General features: G+C 50.4%; 7 protein-coding genes across 7 annotated transcripts; 2 read left to right on the top strand and 5 right to left on the bottom strand.

Annotated features, from left to right (window-relative positions):
* Positions 1–111: 111 nt before the first annotated feature.
* Positions 112–1,500, bottom strand: J4E82_006061 (uncharacterized protein; the record flags this gene model as incomplete). The annotated part of the gene is made up of 3 exons (XM_051732321.1): positions 112–260; positions 314–921; positions 980–1,500. The coding sequence occupies 3 exons, from the start codon at positions 1,498–1,500 to the stop codon at positions 112–114; spliced, it is 1,278 nt and encodes a 425-aa protein (XP_051587896.1).
* Positions 1,501–2,657: 1,157 nt separating this feature from the next.
* J4E82_006060 (uncharacterized protein) lies at positions 2,658–4,928 on the top strand (the record flags this gene model as incomplete). The annotated part of the gene is made up of 3 exons (XM_051732320.1): positions 2,658–3,682; positions 3,747–4,186; positions 4,249–4,928. 3 exons carry the CDS (start codon positions 2,658–2,660, stop codon positions 4,926–4,928), a joined length of 2,145 nt encoding a protein of 714 aa, XP_051587895.1.
* A 610-nt stretch (positions 4,929–5,538) lies between these two features.
* On the bottom strand, positions 5,539–11,778 carry J4E82_006059 (uncharacterized protein; the record flags this gene model as incomplete). The annotated part of the gene is made up of 9 exons (XM_051732319.1): positions 5,539–6,179; positions 6,277–7,366; positions 7,785–8,434; positions 10,140–10,597; positions 10,649–11,024; positions 11,074–11,182; positions 11,232–11,413; positions 11,462–11,597; positions 11,650–11,778. 9 exons carry the CDS (start codon positions 11,776–11,778, stop codon positions 5,539–5,541), a joined length of 3,771 nt encoding a protein of 1,256 aa, XP_051587894.1.
* Positions 11,779–13,700: 1,922 nt separating this feature from the next.
* On the bottom strand, positions 13,701–14,789 carry J4E82_006058 (uncharacterized protein; the record flags this gene model as incomplete). Its single annotated transcript, XM_051732318.1, has 3 exons — positions 13,701–14,242; positions 14,297–14,691; positions 14,740–14,789. 3 exons carry the CDS (start codon positions 14,787–14,789, stop codon positions 13,701–13,703), a joined length of 987 nt encoding a protein of 328 aa, XP_051587893.1.
* Positions 14,790–16,688: 1,899 nt separating this feature from the next.
* On the top strand, positions 16,689–17,042 carry J4E82_006057 (uncharacterized protein; the record flags this gene model as incomplete). Its single annotated transcript, XM_051732317.1, has 2 exons — positions 16,689–16,934; positions 16,986–17,042. 2 exons carry the CDS (start codon positions 16,689–16,691, stop codon positions 17,040–17,042), a joined length of 303 nt encoding a protein of 100 aa, XP_051587892.1.
* A 215-nt stretch (positions 17,043–17,257) lies between these two features.
* J4E82_006056 (uncharacterized protein) lies at positions 17,258–18,862 on the bottom strand (the record flags this gene model as incomplete). The annotated part of the gene is made up of 1 exon (XM_051732316.1): positions 17,258–18,862. The coding sequence occupies one exon, from the start codon at positions 18,860–18,862 to the stop codon at positions 17,258–17,260; it is 1,605 nt and encodes a 534-aa protein (XP_051587891.1).
* A 744-nt stretch (positions 18,863–19,606) lies between these two features.
* J4E82_006055 (uncharacterized protein) lies at positions 19,607–21,582 on the bottom strand (the record flags this gene model as incomplete). The annotated part of the gene is made up of 3 exons (XM_051732315.1): positions 19,607–19,682; positions 19,736–21,281; positions 21,390–21,582. 3 exons carry the CDS (start codon positions 21,580–21,582, stop codon positions 19,607–19,609), a joined length of 1,815 nt encoding a protein of 604 aa, XP_051587890.1.
* Between the last annotated feature and the right edge of the window lie 147 nt (positions 21,583–21,729).

Raw genomic sequence — 21,729 nt, 5'->3', positions numbered from 1 at the left:
CAATATTACGCCTGGCTCACCAAATACCTATAGAGCTTGATGCAAGGAAACGCTAGATGACAAGAACAAGAACAACAACGACAATATTAACAAAGAAACTTCCAATTGGTTCTATAATGAAGACTGGGGTGTCCAGTTCTTGTAGAGACAGGAGCACAATGTGCTGGCATCCTGAGCCTTGAGCTTGGCGTCATCGCCGGATGAGCTCGTGCAAGCTGGTATCCCTTGTCCACCTGCTACACTTTGTTCGATACGTGCGGCTACGTTGAGTTAGTTGATGCTCGTGCTATGCGCAGAGGAAGTTGATGCTTACCGTATGGCCATGCTTTGTTCGCGACCTTTCCCACAGCGATGGTGTCGTCTGGATACGTCTGCTGCATCTTCGTGTACAGATACCCGTTCACGTTCGTCGCACCGTAGTCGCACTCAAAGTCGCCCCTCTTGTTTCCAAGACTACCAGTCACGTTGACAGTCTTTGACCGCGAGATCTGGAACCTGTATCGCTCCGTGTCCTTCCCTGAGTCTAACAATTCGAGATCTTCATTTTGGAATGTAGTATCGAACGTGTCGTCTTGTGCGCCGGACGATATCTTATACGAGCCTGATGAGCCGCTGATGTCCCAGTTGAGGATCGTGAGAGCTTTTTGTGGATCGTCGTAGTAATTTGTGTTTGGCGGGCAGGTCCAGGTATCGGGATCCGCGGTACATCCGGTGTTGACGGTGTCGAGGAACAGTACAAGCGACCAGCTACCGACTGGGAAGTTCGAGGGGACAGCGGGTGAGGAAGAAGATGAGGATACGGATGAGGGAGAGTCGGTGGCGGTGGGTGAGTTTGAGTCGGAGTTGCTGTCTGATGCAGGTTTGCTGTCGCTACCAGCCGATGTTGAGCCGCCTGTAGATGTGGAAGCTTCAGATGAACTGCTACAAACGTCGTTAGCCTCAGACGTCTTTGTGGACGCCAACTGGAATATCAACATACCTCTTGTGATCCTTCTTCAGTCCCATGGCCAGCCCAACGCCCAAAGCCACAATCAGCGCAATGATGATAGCGGCAACTACAGCAATCTTCTTCCATCCCCAGGCACTGAGCCCCCGTCGTCTTCGTTGCCGGACGTGTCCAAACTTCTCTTCATCTCTATCACTCCATACGCTGACACTAAGATTGCTCCCATTGTGTGGTCGGTCCTCGCTGCTCTCCCTCGGCGTGGTCAGTCTGCCGCCCGTCAACACCGACATAAAGCCACCCTTCTTCTCGTTCCTGTGCACATGTCCATGCTGTACCGGTCCGACATGCTGATGCGATGGGTCGTTGCAGAATGTACTTTCGGTGGTGACCTCAATCTTGGCCGTCTTGGACGGTGTGGCCGCAGGTGATTTGCCGCGTTTGGCTTCGAGGATCACGGAGAGACGCTGGCCAGCCGGTGTCGAGATGCGCTTTGCCGGCCGGTCATCCTCGGTAGGATAGTATGATTTGGCGCGCTTGGAGCGAATGAAGTTCATTAGGTCGGTGATGGCACTGGTGAGCTATATTGCTTGTGAATCGAAAGGTGTAATGCTGTTCCGTCCGGCAGAAGAAACAGTCGACGTTCTCGCAGCTATGATCGCTCGTGCGGGTGGCTTGCCGCTATATCGCGCACTATAGCTTGGGAGCGGACGGGTGAAGATAACGAACGACGGTTGAAGTGAGTTGAGAGTCAGAGGAAGATATCAGGAGCTATCCTGTCTCCAGCCGTGAGGTACGACACATCCGCTTGCACCATGATGGCAAGCGAAAGCTTGTACGGGGCGAATCTTGTTGACATGTTCCTACTAAGGCCTCGAGCACCTGGCGTCTGCGCTCTATCACGCGCTAATGACCGTTATAGTATCGAATTAAACCGAACATGGCTAGAAAATCATCCCATTCTCCTGACCATCACTCATGTCGCTGGTCATCGGTGGAGCGCGCTGGAGCTGCACGGTGCTGCGTCGGGAACGGGTGCGCCATGGATACAGTAGCTGGTGATCATGGAAGCTCGTCGGGAGCTTTTGTGAAAAGGGACAGGATGGTGGCGTGCTTCACGGCCTGGGGTTCAGTGGGACACATTCATTTCCTGGGTCAGATGGAGACATCATCGCTGTGCCGTCTTCTAGACGTTGTGTCGCACGAGCGAACTCTGTTTGTGGCGTCGTTTCGCGTCCTGAGGTGTTTTTTGTTTTGGAGGATTTATTAGGGGCTGTCCGCTAAGTTCCGTGTTCCTGGTGCCTGTGCCTGCATTCGGCAGCAGGGATCCGCGCCGAGGGATCTGGATGGCAAACCGACTGGACCTCAACTCCAGGGTCTTTCACGTGCCGGCCTGTAAAGGTGAATTTGGATGATATACTCACCGTGTGAGAGAGACAGCTGGAGTGTTCGCTGTCTTTGATGTTTGATGATTGATGAGTCACGCTAGCTGCCGAGCACGCCTTCTTCACGCGTCCTCGCTCTCACTGCGTACTTTCCTCACGCGTCTGAAGCCGCAAACGCGACTGCCTGCAAACATGCTCTCGCCTACCGTCTTCTCATGACGTCTGCAAACACGCTTTAATTAAGAACTCTCCCAGAGCCTACGTAAGTATCTAAGCCGCCACATGTACGCAGTTCATTGCGGACAATCTCCCTACACCAGAAACCCAACATGCCGTCCAATCGGGTTGTAGTCCGACTCGTCCCTGGCTGCTCTGATGGCGATCCCCTTCACGTCCCCGCGCCGGGGATGTACACTCGCGTCGATCCTCCAACTCTATATCTAGAAAAAATCGGCCGACAATGGATGGAAGCTCGCAAAGAGGCTCGGCCAGGGGTCCAGTACATCCTTGAAGCTCTGCCATTTGGATACTCGCTATGGCAGCGTCCGCGACCCTCCAACCCAGCTCATGTCGATCGCTATCTATATGGACATCCTGGAAAGAAGCCTTTTGACTCTCCAAATCGCTTCTTCCCACATTTTGAGTATATGATGGAGAACGACGGGATCGGCATGGGTTGTCCGTGCAAGGTTTGCAGCGGCAGCGTAGGCGTCCTTCCCGGAGCTACACCAAATAGCTCGCGGACGCGAACACCGAGTGTGACCTCGCAGAAGTCTAATTCGTCCGCACCGATTTCGAGTCGCCCTTCCAGCTCTCGCAGTGTTCAACCTAGCGCGCTTCCTAGCCTAGCAGCACAGCACAAAAGGCGCCTGAAGAAGATTACGCCAGGCCTAGATAAGAGCAACGTCGATGGTGAGGGAACTCCGGACGTCTATCGGAATCTCATTGACAAGCTCCGCCGAGACCAGCACGTGGATGAGTCTATTGAAGAACCGTTAAGTCCAGACTGGAGAGCAGAGCAAGAATTGCTCCCTAGATTACTTGATGATATCAAGACGAACGAGCAATGGGTACCACGCACCGGTGACATTGTCTTGTATATTCGCTACATACCCGACGGTGTTGATCTAGTTCGAGACGAAACCGACACGAAAGAATTCCGACTGTACGATGAGCGTCGTGAGAACAACCTGGGTGCTCCGCAGTGGGTGGCCGGTCTTGTCACTGAGGCCGCCACTGGTACTACGATTGCCGACCTTGTCGATTCTGATCAGCAACAGAATGTGTCGAACACAGGCGTGCGGGTTGAGCCAATTCCAGACCCAAACAACGTGAACAAATCTCTTTCTAAACAGTAAGCAGTGTCCCTGTACAAAATGTATGTGAGACAAACACTGACTTCGTAAACTCAACTTCAGGCACAAGTATGTACCGCTACGACAAATACGCCCGTTCGTCCTTTGGGGTGATCTGTTGCGCCGCATCCCTCAAGAGAATTGGCACGTTAGCATTAAGAATGCCTTAGCTCTGTCATCAACGCTCTCTCTTGTGGGTAAGCACCGCTTCCGTGGGACTTGGCCAAACACAAGCATCTATTGCCATGGCATCTACATCGGCGCTGAAATGCTTGGTGTTGGTGACACCGTCCGCCTGTTACCCAACAAGCGCCAGTCTAAGTGCACCGATGTCTTGAGCATCAAGTCTATCCGACTGAAATGGACCAATCTCGAAAAAGCGTCCACCAACGACTACGATGAAGGAAGACCATACAACTCAGAAGTCTGGATATATGGATCTGCCTATACGAGCGACAGCTCACGCGGCAACAAGCTTTGGGTCACCGAGCAAAACGTTGAAGGTAAGTTCTGACTATACGAAATGCACGAGCTATGCGCTAACTTCGTATCTTCGCTTTCGCAGCTCCGCGTGTAGCACTTGATTATGCGGAATGGTTTCCACTACACCCAGCAGACAAGGAACTCGCGATCCCTTACTCCCGCGTCCTCGGCCGCCTGTACGAGCGGGATCCCATGGCATACTTTCTCAAGTCCGATTATGGCGATTTTCCAACGCTCGATGTTGGCCGACAAGCTGTAGTAGAAGCCCGGGCTTTTTCACGAAAGCATGACCACCGCATAGCGAAAGAGCCTGGTGCTACATGGTACTGGGGCGACAACCGCGCTGACGCGCTGAACCTGAAGTTTGTCAACGGCCGAGAGGTCTCAAGATTCGACCCAGACCGCGACGTCAAAGACCTCCGTAGGCAGCTGCGGGTTCTTGATGGCGTGGCGAATGGTGAAGCAAAGCCTGCACTGATCAACGAGAAAGGACTCCGTAGATTCATGGCACCAACGTTGCCTTTGAGATCTAGCGCACCTGAAGTACTAGACGATTGTGGGAGCAGCCCTTCTACAGTTAGCGACAGTGGTCCCTCCCGGAAACGTACGCACGTTATCGATTTGGAGGACGATCAAGAAGACGAAGACGAAGACGAAGACGAAGACGACATTGACAACGAGATCCGGGAACACACTAGGGTCGTCAACGAAGATCGCGAGCGGCCTGGTAAGAAGCCTAAGGTTATGGTGGTGGTCGGCTAGGAGTCGGACGCATGTGTATCTGACCCTATCGGTTATGATACGTTGATAGGGCTTAGAGAGAGATATGGTTTTATGGGAGAAGTGACGTGATATAATGGGGCTGAGGATATGAGTAATGGGAATGGCTGACAGAATGGCTGTAGGAGGGTGGATTATTGTTGATATACCCCCATTACTGCGATATGACTGTATGACGGCATGAATTCGTTTATTATAGTTATGAATGCTGATGCATGATAGCTGCCAAAATATCAATGCTATGGTGCATGTGTTCACTTGCTTGACGTTGCGTTATGGTGAATTAGTCCTTTGCAGTGACCCGTCTAGCCGCTAAGAGAACGCAATTCGCACGTATACTTTCACAGACTCGCGTATTAACACAACAACAGCGGGCATGCCGTGAGTCAATGGGTTTGAAGGTGTGCGTGTGATCGGATGAGCACCCGATCAATGGCGTGCGGCAGTCTTTCATATGTGCATTCTCGGGTACGATTGGTTGCACCATGTGGTCTCGCTGATTTACACAGCCTTGTCTACACCTGAAGATCTTATTTCGAATTCACGCGACGTACTATCACCTTGTCGCACCTCCTAGCCTTCGGTAGTACTCTCATATGCTGCGAATCGATGTGACTTCATCTTGTGGCTGCGGTGTGTGTGGTGCAGTTGTAGGGTTAGGATTCTCCGAGGAACTTGTTGGTTCTTGGGGCTCGCCCTGTCTTAATAATTCCGGATCCACGACTCTTCCACGTCCTCTGTTGTGAGGATGTTTCAGCTGGGCTTTCCGATCCATAGGCCAGGTCGCAGCACTCGCACTGCGAGTCAACATAGTTTTATATCCATCTTCATCTCCGTCTCCGTCTTCGTCTTCGTCTTCGTCTTCGTCTTCGTCTTCGTCTTCGTCTTCGTCTTCGTCTTCGTCTTCGTCTTCGTCTTCGTCTTCGTCTTCATCTTCATCTCCGTCTTCATCTTCAGTTTCATCTTGTACCTGCGATGTATGTAGTGAAGCTCGCGAATCGGAACTTTCTGAGGAACGTGTAATTGATCCCTGGAGCTCGTCCAGCCCTGATGATTCTATATCCGCGACTTTCGCACGCTTCTTTCTGATTTGTCCTTTGGACCGGGATGTGAAGCCCTCCAGCCAAGCAACTGTCTTTTCTTTCGAGGAACGTTCTTGGTCGCGATTTATGTACTTGAATGCTAGCCATACTGCGATACCTGTCAATACTAGTGTCAAGATCTCAGTACTCGCTATATAGAGTTAGCAAGTATGCATTCCAATATTCACACAGGTTTCGATCAGGCATTCTTGTCCGCAATATTCATGCAGCGATCAAGGTCTACTTACCAAATATGCCACCAATCTTGCCGCTATGGAAAACGCCATCACTACCGGAGATTTGGAGGTTCTCGAATCCGTCAATCTTGAGGGCGAAAAGTGCCGTGAGAAATGCGAGTGGTGTGAAGACGATCGTAATGACGGTAAATCCGATAACAGCGGTGCTCACAATGAGGCTGCTGTGTGCCTCCCTGATACTAGCGTGCGTGCGCTTCAGGTTGAGCATGTCCTGTATGCTCTTCTCGATTCTGTCCGCATCGCCGTCGATCTTCTTTACTCTTCTCATGTACTGTTGGATGGTCTCTTGAGAAGCTTCGATTGGTGCCCAATCTGGTAAATGCTGTTTTTCGCTTGCAGGTAGGCAATCTTTGAGAAACTGTTTTAAGATACGCTCCTGTTGGTCGAGAACATGCTGTATCATAGCAAGCTCGCTGCGCACATCGGATATGACGTGTATGAAGTATCGCTCCCGGCGGTATTCAAGTCCACTGGAACTCGATTTTCCTCCAGAAGGCTGTTCGATGTACTTCCTCACTTCCGACAGAAGCTGAACCACTCTTGTCTCAAAAAGATCCAGTGGAGGCGGATGGATGAGGTCATCGTCATCCCAGTAGGTCTTACCAAACCTATCTATGAAGCTAGTGATGATCAAGCCGAGGTGGATATCCGCAGGTGTCGCTTGTTCTCTCCCGTCACCGTATCGGATTCTGTCATAGTAACGAAGTCCTCGCCGCTTTCTATTGGACGCGTATTGAGTTCCCTGATCCATACTGTAAGCAGATATGACGACATTACCCAACTTGTAAAGCCAGAGCTGCGGCACCATGAGGATGAATGCTTCTCCACTGGTTCTTTTCGAGCCACTGTCTCGCTTATCAAAGGAGGTAAAGTCGTCTTTACTGTGTGAGACCACTTGATCATGATTGCGTACTTCCAGGGCTTCACGAGAGAGGCCCGGATAGTACGCCTCGTCCAAGGTGCGTTCCAAGTGGTCGAAAGAGAGAATATGTTCATTGAGCTTTAGATCTCTCTTGAGCTTCTCGTGCCTCCGTCTTTTAGCCTTTTGTTGCCCGATTGTCGTAAGCACTAGATATGGAAACTTTGAGTGTAAGCTTCAAGCCAGGAAGGATAGCGTGGTCTACTAACTACAATCGCTGAACACTTCGCCTCACATGGTTCGCGGCGACTAAATAGGTTTTTCTGGATGAATGGTAAGTTGCGATAATCCTATAGACGTTGCGGAGATGGCTGCCTTTGTCATACCTCCTCAGGCATCTGCAAGCTTCTTGATTGATATGTCGGCTCCAAATAAGCCAGATGAGAATCATCAGAGCCACGTCTCAGGGCTCCGAAGATTTCGCCTAACGTTTGAGCAGCTTTCCAAGTATAACTTCGTACAGGGGCCTTTGTGACATTCGTTACTTGATCAATATAAAAGAAGAGCTTTCATACCATCATCAACAGAAGCTGTCAAGATTAGCTTGGTTGCTTCTCAAACACAGATTTTGCTAACTCACGTTATTTCTCCGAACATGGATCCAGGTCAAGCTTGGTTTCTGGATATCGTCGGGACTAAACGGGCCTACATCTTTTCGTAGACGACGAGCGCGCACAATTGGTTTTGCCCGGGGCTTGTCTTCTCTGAATGACTCGTAGTAGTTCATGGGAATCAGCTTCAGGAACAGATGAGCTGCAATGGAGAAATGAATTTCATCCCTGTTAAGCAAGCCGTACCCATTAATGGGATTCAGGACGTCAATACCATGATTCTGGGGATCTGCTCCGGAAACCAACAATAGCTCTATAGTGTCCGCCAGCCTCCACTTAACAGCTCTCGAGAGCAGATATCCATTTTCGCTTCGCTTTGCGATGTTTATCTTGGCTTTTAACCAGACAGTGACATGTCGTGTACCCAAAAGGGTGTGAAGAATAGTCGCAAGTATCGCTGATTTTGCAACGTCGATGGCATCGTCGTATATATCGCTGTGCGCACGGATTTCAGATTGCGTCAGTGAGACAGTCTCATGTATATCCGAACCGGACAGTGGCCATCGCTGCTCAGATTCTAATCGATCCCAGAATGTCGTGAGTTCCTCAGCATCGTCGATCTCCTTCATCAAGAGCTCCACAGAGCATTGCTTGATGTTCTTGAGCAATTGATTAAGTACTATTACTCTCTTTAAGCTGTATCTTGTAAAAATTGTAAAGCCGAGAACAGCTCTCTCAAACCCTTTCACAATCTCTAAGAGCCATTTCAGTACACAGTTCAGCACACAACGAGATAGGCGGCGGTCGCACCTGGTTCAAATTCGGGACACTTGGGATCATCAAGGGTTATAAGGCTGTCACCGTCACCTGACATCGTCGATTTAGTGTAGGAGAGCCAGCTGTTTGCGAGAATTTGGACGAAAGCTTTCACTGCGGCGGCAGGCACTCTACCTAGGTATTTATTCCTTCGGCCAATACCCCCTTCGTCAGTGCATATCACTGGCGTGCGATTCGGCTAGCTTCATGTAAGATAGACGTGTCATCATCGGGCACCACGCGCCACCATGCGTTTTCGTTCGAAAGTGTTTCTCAGCCTCGCGCGATAGAGGGGTACGTCCCAGTCGGAACGCTGCCAGTACGTAGCGTTTCAGCTACTCCGGAAGCCTGCTCGTGAACATGGAGTGAGATGGTTCTTTCAGTTCAGCTGTTTTATAATGGGTGGACCGCGGCGGATAGATACCCAAGGCCATCACCCAGCTGTGGTACGGTACGGCCTCGAAGGGGGACATCTCAACAGTTTGCTAAGCTGCCTCAATGTTGATACAATGAACCGTAATTTGGGGAGCATGCTGATCATCGTCGATGCAATCCAGGTGGTGGCAAAGTAAGCCCATGGGCCGCGCTGTAAGGCCGATGAGTCACTTCTCCCTGTAATCTGAACGAAGTCGCAGGACCTTTGGGGCATCTCGGGGTCCGTTTGCCCGATCATACATAGACAGCCTTCACTATCATTAAGAGCAATATGGTATGTATATGTGCCGGCTTCGACTGGGAAGGCGCATGCGAGCCTGAGTCGTAGAATGTATGATACCAGCGAATTCGGCGCGGGTGCTTGTTGAATGCGTGTGTATGAGCGTTTCTGGCTCAACAGGCGTTCCGGGACCCCGCTCTTCAGCTTTCAGCCTAACCATCCACAATCTGAGGGTTGACGAATCACAACCAACAGCTCGTTTTCTTGTCTCGTTCGCGGCAGATTATGGCTTGTTCAAAAACCGGGTTGTTCTCACCGGTTTCCATGATATCGCTCGAGCCATAGACGAACAGTGTTGAGATTGCATTGATACCTAGGTAGTGCCTCAGACGACTCGATGCTCAAATGTAACGTTCCTCGTCCTTGTAGAAATTACAGCAGTCGAAAACCGCCCTAAGATCAGAGCATGGAGGGAAGAACAACCCTGAATTCCGGCAAAAATGACGTTTGTGCACCGTTCCCAGAAGCCTGCGGATCAAGAGACATCCTCCGCGAGAAGCTCCGACTCATCAGCTACTCCTCGCATTCACCAACTAGGTGTCAAGGCGCTATGATGCCTTCAGATTCGTCGTTGTACGCTACGAAAAGTGACGAGCAGCAGCGCGAACATCTCCAAGCATACCGCGTGCACCACTAAAGCTGCACCTGCTGTTGCAGCTCTCAAGACGGCACGTTGAGTGGTAAAACAGTCTTCTTGAATGGCATGAATATCATTAAACGTTTCCCTTCTAATTTTATGCATAAGAATGTTGGTGAAGTATAGATCTCTGAGACGCCGAGTCTTCCAACCCTGGCGACGGAGATTCGCGAACGATAGTAGGAAGTTGTTCCTCCACGCGCAAAGCCAACCCACCCTTCCCTTGCTGTTCACCCCGTTCCTCGTCATCCAATGCATCGCCATGAGTTGGGGAGTCCATCGCACGTAGCTCCACGACTCTACCATCTTCTTCGACATCCATAATTGCAGACAGGCGATATGGGTCCTTTGTCTCGCGGGATGAGGCTTTGCTTCGCTGTTGTGCTGTGATGAAGCCATTTTTCTTGTCCTCCAATGACTTATAGCTTCGTTTGCTCGTGGAGTTGTAAGTGCTGGGGTTTGGAGCGTAGCTTGAAGAATCCTTCGTGGGCATCTTGAACCCGTTCTGGACGAAGCGTATCAAGTTCCTGATGGTGGGAACGGCAGCGCATATATGTGCGACTCCGCTGGATATGAATCCGGTGATGGATGTGCCTGCCACTGTGTAGGTTGGATCGGTAGTGTCGACAACACCTGGCAGGAACGGTAGGCGTATGATGGACATGACAATAACACTTTGGAAGAGTTAGATTACACGAATCGAACGTGTTAAAGACAAGACTTACCAGATACCAAGGCTAAAGAAGACGAGTAGCTGAATCTTCTTTGTAGTCTGCATCTGCAGCTTCCACACGATCGGAATAGGAAGACTGAAGAGAATAGTCTCGGCGATGATTTCGTATACAACCGTCAGTCTCAAGACGGCGATATAGTCAATGCATTTCGCAGTTCCCTGCTCTTGGAGGTCCCATATAGCGTGGACTGGGATGCATTGGAAGGCAGCCAGAAAGATTAGGGGAACGGTGAATAGAGCCGTGAAGACCATGAAGGCGTAGACAGCCCGCTTTAGCCAGAGGTTCGGAAAGATGCGGATATATAGACAGAGAATGCTGTACTTTATAAGGAGCAATTCGACACCCCAGAACATGGTGGCAATATAGGCTGTCTATAGTCAGTACGCTGTCATCAGAGTTGGTAGATGAATACATACTCCATCTTCCAATTGACACGACGCGTTGATACGTCAGATCCCATATGTGATAGCCGAGTCCTGCTTTGAGGTTCAATAAGAGGGCAACAGTCATAGGGATGACCAGAATCTGCGAGACTGTAAGTAAGACAAAACTAGCCTCTCTATCGAACACTTACGACTGCTATGAGATGGAGCCAATCGTCCCACCAAAGCTTGTTACCGCCAACATATCGGGAACCAAAGCGCATTACAATCACGATGATTGGTATGATGCCACTCACGTATGCCACGATTCGAATGGGGGTCGCCAGGTTGTTGTGCGGCCTATTGCAAATAGAGGCTTGGGCGCGGAGCGTAGCTGCAAAGACATTAGTGTTGTTACCTCCGATCACTGCGATAAACATACCGAAAGTCTCATCGTAAGTGCATTCCCTTTCCAAACACGGTTGCAGGATCTTGGTCGAGTTCTTAGAATTGCATTGGCACTCCAAGTCAACAAGCCCACAGCCAATGACAGGCACGTTTTCCGTGATACATTGCAGCTGTGCGATGGTCAGTTACAAGAAATTTGCTCTTGTGCGGTGTATATCTTACGGCGCATAGCGGAATCTGGCTCAATCCATCCAGTGCCCCAGCGTCCGAGGAGGCAGCGCTCGTCGTGAAGCAGAGGACACTGACCAGCAGTACAAAAGCATACACTCGGCGAAGGGATAGAAGGAGCATTTTGACAAGGTGGTTTACAACGATGTGCACGGACAACGATGATTGCTTTTCATGTTCGAGAAGCTGTTATTATATTCCGAGGAACACAGGAGTTCTACCCAAAAGCTAATTGCGACGATCATGGGCAGACATATTGGTATAGAGACTTGGAGTGCAGGGTTCACTCTGGAAACCGTAGTGGATAAGCGCACGGGCAAGGCCATACTAGCTCGCCGAACCTACTCATGTCATGAAACTTACTCAGTCGTCCTATGATATGTGCCGTAGGTGTCGACTTCTACATTTTGCCGGTGGTAGGTGGATTAGGGCATAATCACGAAACCTTTTCGACGCAGTTAGTGGAGCTGTATTCACGACCAAGGAAGGGATAGACCTGTCATGGAAGCTGCCATTTTATACTTTGTAACGGCGCCCAATTTGGCCACTGGCGAAGTGGTACTGAGCAGTCTCACAATGTCTATTTCAACTGCTCTGGCAGAACGATAACCTTGTGATAAGCGATAGGAAAAATCGAGCCGCCCTGCGACGCCATGGCGCAATAGATCAAGCCACCCGTGGTGGGTATCGCGTAGATTACCATTTTGTGGATACCCAGGGACAGTCAGCTCTAAAGAGCGTTGCATCTACCAGTAAATTGGATGGTAGGATTCAACCCCCTGGAGCGATCATTGCTCCACCTCCACAACGCCGATCGGATTGTCGGCAATCGATTATTCTTGTGACGATCATGTGCTCGCCGAGCCATCGGTCATGTCGGCAGGATCTTCTGTTGCAAGCATCCGTGAGCTGGTAGTCGGTACGCTAACATCGTCATTGGCTGGCTACGGTAAAATGGAAATCTCCGTGTCATCGGAAGTCCGCCAAAGGTCTGCTTGGCGGCTCGCCACACTTTCTCCGATGTGCTCGTGCGCAGTGCTTCACCCTGCTATAACTTTGCCCACGACCCTACGGATGGATGAGGTGCATTTTGGTCTGGAGGCCTGATTTGTTCGCAACGGTCATTGGTTTATGTTTTGGTGGCTTACGACCCTGCATTGCGGAGAATACACAATCCGGAAGCTACCTAGGTAGTCTGAACGTAAACTTGCGGAACGCACCACGAACAACGTCTCGTAACGGAGGCACCGACATTGTGCCTGGGATCGACAACTTGGGCCAGGAGTTTACAGCCTATCGCAACCAACCCAAAGCAGGCGTAGCACAACACATACCTAGCACTGCAGAGACTATCTTCACGAACGCGCATCTAAAGCGGCAGACGGCCGTCCATGGCCTTTGCAGAATGAAGCCGCACATGCGCCGAACCAAGCACGCGACCTGTTTTACCTTCACATGTCAAAGTGAAAGTGAAAGTGACTGGTTTCAGAGAATAGACTTGCTCATGCACTCGGAATACCACTTTGCTATGTGTGGAAGGCGGAGCGAAAATCAACTCAAACACAGTAACGATTCAAGACGAGACCACCACACCATCTTTTGCGATGGGTATTCGTCGTGAACCACCCATATCTGTCTTTCAGGCGACCCGTTCCACTCTTCCAAGATCTAGTCGAATTGTCTAGATCCACAGCAGGGCCTGTAGTGGACCGACTCCACTCACTTACGCCATCTCCTGTATGTGTTTCCAGAAAACCAGGTCTATGATCCTCACTCCCAAGTGAATTACTCAGGTAGTATCGACTCCCGACAGCCCCGCGTCACTTGATGCTTGTATGCCTGACGCTTGTTTGCAACGCCACACCCGGACACAGCACTGACAAAGATCACCAGGGCAGCTACCGCACCCTGATTATACCCGTAACTGCGCCACTAGATAGCGTTACATCCGATTGGCGAAGCCAGGACTAAGTCGACCGAGAAAACCGCTAGAACAATGCGGTTTGTTTCGAGTGTTAACGTCTATGCACGTTTATTTGCAATTTTCATGCATCCAGTTGCCCTGGTGTCGTTATGAAATCCAAGGTATCGCTCGAGCTTTGCGGCGCGCAAGGTGGCGTATCCGACGAAGTTTCGCCTGGTCCCATCTTCGCCACTGAAAATGTACGAATCGTGGTGCTCGGCATCTTGTTCACCATGACCTCGTTCTCATCCGTCTTGAAAGCCTTCAAACTCATGGAAGCTATTCCTGGCAGCCCCATCTTACTTAGCTCCACCAGTTGGTTGAGTGCCACAAACTCCAGCTCTAATTTCACAGCATAAGCAAAGCTGAAGACGATGAATTTGAGCTGCAGATAACCTGCAAAGTCCATAAAGACGATGGCGACATCGAAGGCAATGGCGACGAACTGAACGAGTAAAAGAAGACACATAACGCTCCGTGTCTTGCTTGACTGCGTGAACCGGCCCTGGAGGTATTGGTATGCTGCGCGTAGGTAGAGACAGGAAAGAATGATGTCCTGGACAGCGAAGGTCACGACTTGTACCTTCTCGACGCGGTCGTGAACATGCTTCCATGCGCGTGTGTCTAAAGTATACAATCAGCATAGCTTACCATCTCCGTTCCAGAGGGATCACTTACCAGTTGGACGTCCTGCATATTGCGTCGTCCTCATGCCTGATAGCACTGTGATCATGACTGTGTGCCACACACAACCGTTGAAGATGATCATACCAAGCACAACTCGTCGTGCTCTATGGCTTTCCAAGATTATGGTGAGTCGACTGTAGAGTACCATCGAGAACCCACTAATCATGCCAACCCATCCAAGCTGTTGCATCGTGAAGCCGACCTGCCACGGACACATCGGTGCGTAGAATTGGATGAAGTTGCCGACTTGACGTATGGTCAGACCCCAGGTAGCGATCAAGATAGAATAAAAGTAGATTCCAGAACGCTTCTTCATGGTCGTGAGAAGACGAATGGTAAGAGTCAAAGTAGACCAGAATGCCACGGCACCGAACGCGATGAAGAGGCTACGAAGTTGTGAGCACATTGACAGTGTCATGCAAGTGGAAACGTACTGTGTAATGTCCACGCCATTAACCCGGAAGAAAGAGGTTGGTGCACTCATACTGGAGATGGCAGTACTTTGAGTTATCCAGGGGGTCTTTTAGCCTATAATGTCTGGGTCTCAGAGAATGCGATGTAGATGTTTTCGCGGCTGTAACAATTGTTGGTCGTGGCCCACGCAGAACATATAGAAGCTCGTCGACATTCTGCCGCAGAACAATTGCCTTGCTTTTCCTCTAGCATCCAAGCTGCGAGTATTGTTACTATTCCGGTTGCCTGCTGTCACATTTGGAAGATCAGATCGGTATCGTGCAAAAAGCATCATTGTCATTGGAAGTTGTGTGTTCCTGCGGAGTAGAGGCTGCCATATCTGGATATGTTCGTGGAAAGGTCTAAAAATAGCCATCTCTCATGGTGAAGCGCGATACACATCCACCGAAGCGGCGTACCGATAGCAGTAAGCGTGAATATTGCGCAAAGGAAAGATCACCTCGATTGGCTCAAGGGATTGTATCTGCTCTTTAATGCGAACACGCCTAAGCTCAACGGAGGGTAGAGTGGAAGGTTTACGAAAGTGGGGCTGCTGACATGCTTTGGCGGTGGTTACTCATCAACCCAGCCCCGCCTGTCGTTCCCTCTATAGGACCTTCGTGGCTTCCCATACACCAAATATATACCGAAGGATCTCGTGCTAGTCGATGAGCTCGATGCGATGGCGCTGGGTCGGGAAACAATGCACGGGAGGCGCGAATGACAAGGATTGGCCGCCGACGTTCAAGGCCGGCGGGAAAGCTGCCTCTAAGTCGGCGCGCGCTGCAACATAGATGGGTAGATGGCTGGGACTCTGACTGCTACCTCGGTCTTCTTCCACGCTTCTTATCTAATTTGTACGGTGGTGAGCCTAATGATTGTCATAAAGTCAGATAGTATCAAGGTCCTATCTCTTGATATTGATAACCTTGTGTACATATGGTGCCAATACCCAGAGTCTTTACTACTCAATCAGGCCGATCATCGTTATTTACTCCCTGCACAATTTTTCTCTGGATTCTTCCATGCATTCGTCTGTAAAGCACAAGGCCACATACTGTGAAACCACCCAAATAAATCTACCGCCACCCTAAGGCCATCCACAAGTCTTCTTGCATGGCTTGCCATCAGCATGAACGCTGAGGCAGATGCGCTGGCACGAGGAGCCGTGGCATGTCTAGTATGTATCGATACGAATTAGTAATTTCTTCTACTCTGAGCTTGGTAGTTATGAAGCTACACACCTTGGTGCAGTCGATAAAAGCTTTAGTGCACTTTTGGCATGAGCTACTGACGACTTGAGTGTGGACGTCCTGATTCTCGTTAGCCCTGGGGTAAAGCAGCGATAGTGGGTGCGTGAGCGACGCGGGTGGAGAACTTGCATTCGCGGGAGAAGACTCGATGGTGGATGTAGAAGCGGGAGCAACGTCACGGGGAATGGCACTGCTCATTGCAACGGTGGAGAGGGCCACGAGGAGGAGGATGGACGTGAAAGACTTCATCTTGTTGCAATGTCGTAGTTGAGTGACAAGGTTGAGTATGTAATTGTTGTGGTTTCTGGAGGCTTTGTCGAGAAGAAGCTTTGTTTGACCAGAGTGGTTGCTATGTTTTTATGCGACGGTGAGAGAGGGAACATCACAAGGTCTGAACGCTTCCATGGTCACTTTTCCTCGAAGAGCTCACGCCAAGGCCCGCAGGCTACCACAGTGAGAGATTGCTACGCAAGCTGGACTCGCCTGCATACCGATATAGACTAAAAGGTCGGATGAAGGCGTTTCGATCCGCAACCACGCTTAGCTCGTGTGTTCTCCTACTCGCTCTCTTACTAATATATATACATATACACCGTCACTGCAACATCACGATCGATTCTTCTGCACTCAACCTGAACAACCAGATTCAGCCAAACACCAATTTCTTCTCGTCAGAAATGAAGTCCTTCACCACCATGCTTACCCTGACGGCCCTCTTCGCCATCGCTCTCAGCGCTTCGCTTCCCTCAGCATCCGCCCGCCACCGCGGCCCCCTCAAGCCCAAGCCATCCAACCATCTCAGGTCCATGGTCGAGCGTCTCGTCGCTGACGGAACATTCCCCGATGATGCAAACACCCGGCTCTTCTCAGAGTATCCCAGTGCCGACGACGACGACGACTTCGACGAAGGCGACAATTGGAAGGTTTGCTAGACTGTCTTCCATTGAAGAGATGGAAAGTCGGAACAACACGAGTTGAGGATAACTGGATATTCGTGGTTCGACGATGTAGCTGTCTGGAACTTCGCATGATTGGGTACCTGGGATGACTTTCTGGATAGACAGGTAGTACGTACGGGCTTCTTGTGATATGCTGTATTGCCGATCTGGCTACGAGACTTCCGTAGTGCTGAAATGACCGTACGTTTACAATAATGGAACCATCACTTATATCTCCAAAATCTGCGCAACATGTGTTTTTACATGATCTTTGTTCATTTCTCGTCTTGCATGGATACAGATCTCGTTCATCGCCCACTCCTTTCATCCAGCTCAAAGTCCCCCTCCTCCTCAATAGTCGGCAGCACCTGATACCTTCTCTTCTTCCCACCCATCCTCTTCAAGCACCGATCCGTATGCAACAAATGACCCCTCTTCTGCCTTACAAATCCCGCAAAACACGCCGCACTCGATGCAATCGCGCCCGCGCTGATATAAATCGGAATAGTAAAGTCCTGCGGCCGCCACCACACCATTGTCGTCGCGAAAGAGAGGAGCTCAAAGACGTTTTGCAGTGACATCTCAATAGCGGAAAATGAGCCGCGAGACGCAGGCGGCGCATCTTCCTGCACGAGATACTGGACGCTGAGATCGAAACCCCAGAGACCAAGGCGCGAGAGACAGACGCCCAGGACAAGCGCGGCGCCAGCCAACATCGGTGTTGTACTCGTAGGGAAGACGTGGAATAAGCCTATGGCTAGGGCAATGGCGAGGAGTTGTTCGTTGATGAACCAGAGACCTGCTCGTACAGCGCCAATCTTATTCATCAGCCACGGCGCCGCGACGGTGGCGCTAAGTTCGAGGATAACGGACACGAGTCGCATGATGGAGACGTGCGTGCTCGTGAAGCCGAGGGTGAGCAAGTAAGTCGTCATTTGCGATGCAAAGCTCAGGACAGTGAGATAGAGGAGGGAAAGCGAGAAGGAGGCGAGGAAGGCGGGGTTTTCGATATATGCGCGGTAGGGTTGCAGGTGTGAGGTTATATTGGCGAGAAGAGTGGAACGTCGGCTAGGCGTGTTTGACACGGTATCCCCGTGGGAAGAGTCTTGCGGTTGTGAATCCGTGGCAATATTCGTTTCAGCCTGCGCGACGCCTTTGCCAACACCAAGTTCCGGCACCGCGGCGTACACATTCGCAATGGCAAAGTACTCCACCAGTACACTGATTGCATTCTGCGCGAATACAACCCAGATGGCGATTTTGGTCGAGTACCCATCCACGAGTCCGATGCCCACGGGCGCAATGAGCTTGCACACCAAATCAATTCTGCGCATGACGCTATTCAGCTCTTGACGATCTGCACCCAAGCTCTCAGAAACCACGACTATCCAGTCTCTCTCCACAGAAACCGTGTTGGCGACAAAAGCCAATTTCTCGACACATGCCAGAACCGCGCTGACCGCAAACAAGCCATACGATATTCCACTGGCATTTTTCTTCTCTTGCACGTCACCCAAACCCAACATAGCCACCAAAACTGCACAACTCGCTGCGACAGAAAGCCTTTGCCATAGAATACTCTGCCTCACGACATACAATCTATCCCTCGCATCGACCTGCCCGCCTATCCACGACCCCAGGAGCGCAGCGGCAAGCGAGCGAAAAAGCGCATAGCAACTTGCGAAGAAGAGCGTTCCGGGGAAGATTTTCGCAAGGAAGATGACAGCGCCAAATTCAAAAGTGCGCGCATTCCACGTAGACAGTATGTGTGAGGTGTAGAGTTTGTAGAGGAGGGGGCGGGGTGATTGTCGTCTTGGTGAGGGCGTTGCAGATGAGGCGGGGTAGGAGCGCGAGGAGGTGCTGCTGCTGCTGCTTGTCGAGCTCGTCGATGAGCGTGGTGACGAAGTCGCCATTGTTGTCGCAAAAAAACTTGTGTAGTTTTGTTTACGCGGAAAGCAAAAGCAAAACGCCTCAAAGGCGAGGAATAGACGAAGAGGCTACATATTTGCAAGGTTCAGATGGGAAATACCGTGATGGTCATGAGACGGCTTGGAGAGCGGACATCTGGGCCTTCCGAGTCGCCTCATGGGTTGCGACGCACGTGTGGACCCTGTCGATCGTTTTATCTGGATTAGGCCGGGCTGGGTTAGCGTCGCGAATGTTCGTGAGAAACAGGATTGGAGTAAGTCCGAGTGCATATTAACGACAAGCGCGAAAGAGAACTTAGGCAACAGCTTTTGGGACTGGAAGTCCCACTGTAAGTCGCTATGAAGAAAGAGAAATGGTGCAGGGTGCCGTGAGTCTAAAGCGGGTTTTGGACCGATGATAGGAAAATGCTACTTAAGCAGGGATGGTCTTGACACGAAATTTGCTTGCTTTATCGTCCTTACTCCACCGCGTTAATTATATGGAACACGGATAGTAGTTATTGTGTGCTTCAGCATGTGTGTTGGATGCCTGTAGTTCAGATTATCCAATTACAGTATGTGTAGGCCTGGCCCGTACTGTCACATACCACTACAGATTTGGGAGTCTCAAATCTGATCTTTCATCATCAGGTACGAAAATGGCACTTTGATATATCCCGAGTGGCACTATTGTTTCCTATGCCGTAAGGTGTCTAAGATTGGTGGTTGTCTTCGTCACTCCTACCATTCCTAAACAACCTCATCGTCCTCGGTTTGATCATTACAATCATCGCACTCGCACTTGAAATCTTTCGGACGGGCAGTGCTATTGTCGAGAAAGTCAGCTCAATGCTTACAAGTGCGATTACGGAAACTTACGAGTCAAACACCCCGTGGTTGTCAATGTTATGCAAAAGATAGCGCATAATCTCCTTTACATTTCGCTGAAACGGAAAGAATTGTTTGCCGCTGATGGAACAGCCAGGATGGATTTCCCCATTTCGGTAATGCCTGTCAAGAGGGTGCAGTTCGAGAACGTCGAAGCAGTTCCTGGTTTCCCAACGGCCATGGTCTATCTCAATGTCGTTTTCGACAAGATGTGAGGCAAACTCCCATGCTTCGCCGGCATCATCGTGAGCGTCCTCGACTTGCACGACTTGCCCAAAACCATTGATCCAGCAATTAGGTACGACTGACCTTTCTTCTTCTTCCAAGTAGAAGGACTTCATCAAAGCGGTGAGGATATTGATGCGAAGCTCTTGAAGTTTCAACGTATGCGAAGCAATCATGGTAGAGGGTCCGTTGCAGTCGGTACTCCGAACCTGAATCGTGAGTTCATTTCCTTTCCATCGACCTGACATCGCCGTCTCCATGACAAAGGGCAATATGTTGATGCGGACATCATTTAATGAGATAGGGTCTTGCACCTCAAATTTGAGTTTGTATTTCAACGTAGTCCGTTCGAACGGGCTATTCATAAGGGTCCTCGGGTGTGATGAATCACCAGGATAACGGGAAGGGTCGAAAGTCTTCCTCAGAAATCTCCGTAAGTTCTTGAACCCGTCGAAATCAGTTTGTACACAGTTTGTTGTCAAGACTAACTCGAAAATGCTATGTCTGCTGTGTTTGTACGTGTCATGGCCGAAGAGAAAGGCTTTACGCCACGCGTGATAGATGTCCTTGTTAACGTGGATAATACCACAGTTGAACTTCGTATCCTTATTCAAGTCGATCACAAAGCCTTCGGTAGGACGCACAACCCGACTGATTATATCCCTGAGTATCGGCTGTGGCAGGTCGAGTAGGGTCAGGGCCTTTTCCTGCTTGCGCACTCGTAGTCGAGCTCCGTCGTCTTCCGCAATAAAGGAAGAGACGTGATGGGGATCTGGAAAGATGTCTGGAAGACTTGATCGCATCATCAGACCGGGGGGATCGCAACAAACGTTAGTAGTCCCCCAATTGATCTCACCTCCGGAAGCGTCTCCGTATATATTAACTGCGTACAGCAGTCGGCCATACTTTCGTAGCTCCAACTGTCCTCCTAGTATAGACTTGAGGATAGCACTCATTGACGGGGCATTGAAATTCAAATCCGCAAAACCTTGAACAGGGGAATGGCCCCTAGTGTTGACGAGAGAGACGTCGACGTTTAGATCCAGACTCCAAACGGCGCGTAGAAGAGGGGTGATCTCGAATCGCCCAGGTGCACCATCTTTAACTTGATCAGGATATGCAAGGCTTCGATAAAGCTCTGACGACTCCAAAACGCATAGGTCGAGTACAACCTTCCGAAGCCAGTGCGCTTGCGTGCCTATACGCGTGAAGAAAGCGCCCGGTAGTTTGATGGTAGATGAGTACCGGTGGCAGTCGTAAGAACAGTAGTCACTGTCAATGATGAAAGTGTTGTTGGAGTAGAAGGTAGAACCTGCATCGCGATACAATGTCCGACACGATGCAAAGAGGTTTACGGGGAGGTGTGGCTTCCAATTTAAACGCCCACCAGATTCATCGATGCGACGACGCCTGGACCCACTACCATTGCAGCGTATACGCATTGGCGTGGGGTACTCGACCAAGTAGTTTATGATTTGATTGCGGATTTCCGCTGGCAGGTCGCGAATAATGAATGGTTTATTCGCGTCGACGGGCTTCGAGTCGCCGCGAGCGAGGGGCGGAATGGTCTTTCGAGTCGCCATCACAGCGGTGGAGGTCGGTTCGGTTGTCATATTCAACGGTCGTATGGGAGGTGATCGAGGCGGTGGTGTCAATTGCACTGGAGGAGAGCAGGCTTATATAGCTCTATAGTTAACCAGGCAACAAGTTCTTGGGCGTAATCGGCCTGGATCTACCGAATGAAAGTTCCGCCATATGTT

Source organism: Alternaria postmessia (assembly GCF_024291825.1).
Source record: "Alternaria postmessia strain BMP 2775 chromosome Unknown scaffold_34, whole genome shotgun sequence".
Lineage (NCBI taxonomy): Eukaryota > Fungi > Ascomycota > Dothideomycetes > Pleosporales > Pleosporaceae > Alternaria > Alternaria postmessia.
The sequence above is the reverse complement of the archived record's forward strand: the minus strand, read 5'-3'. Positions and strand labels throughout refer to the sequence as shown.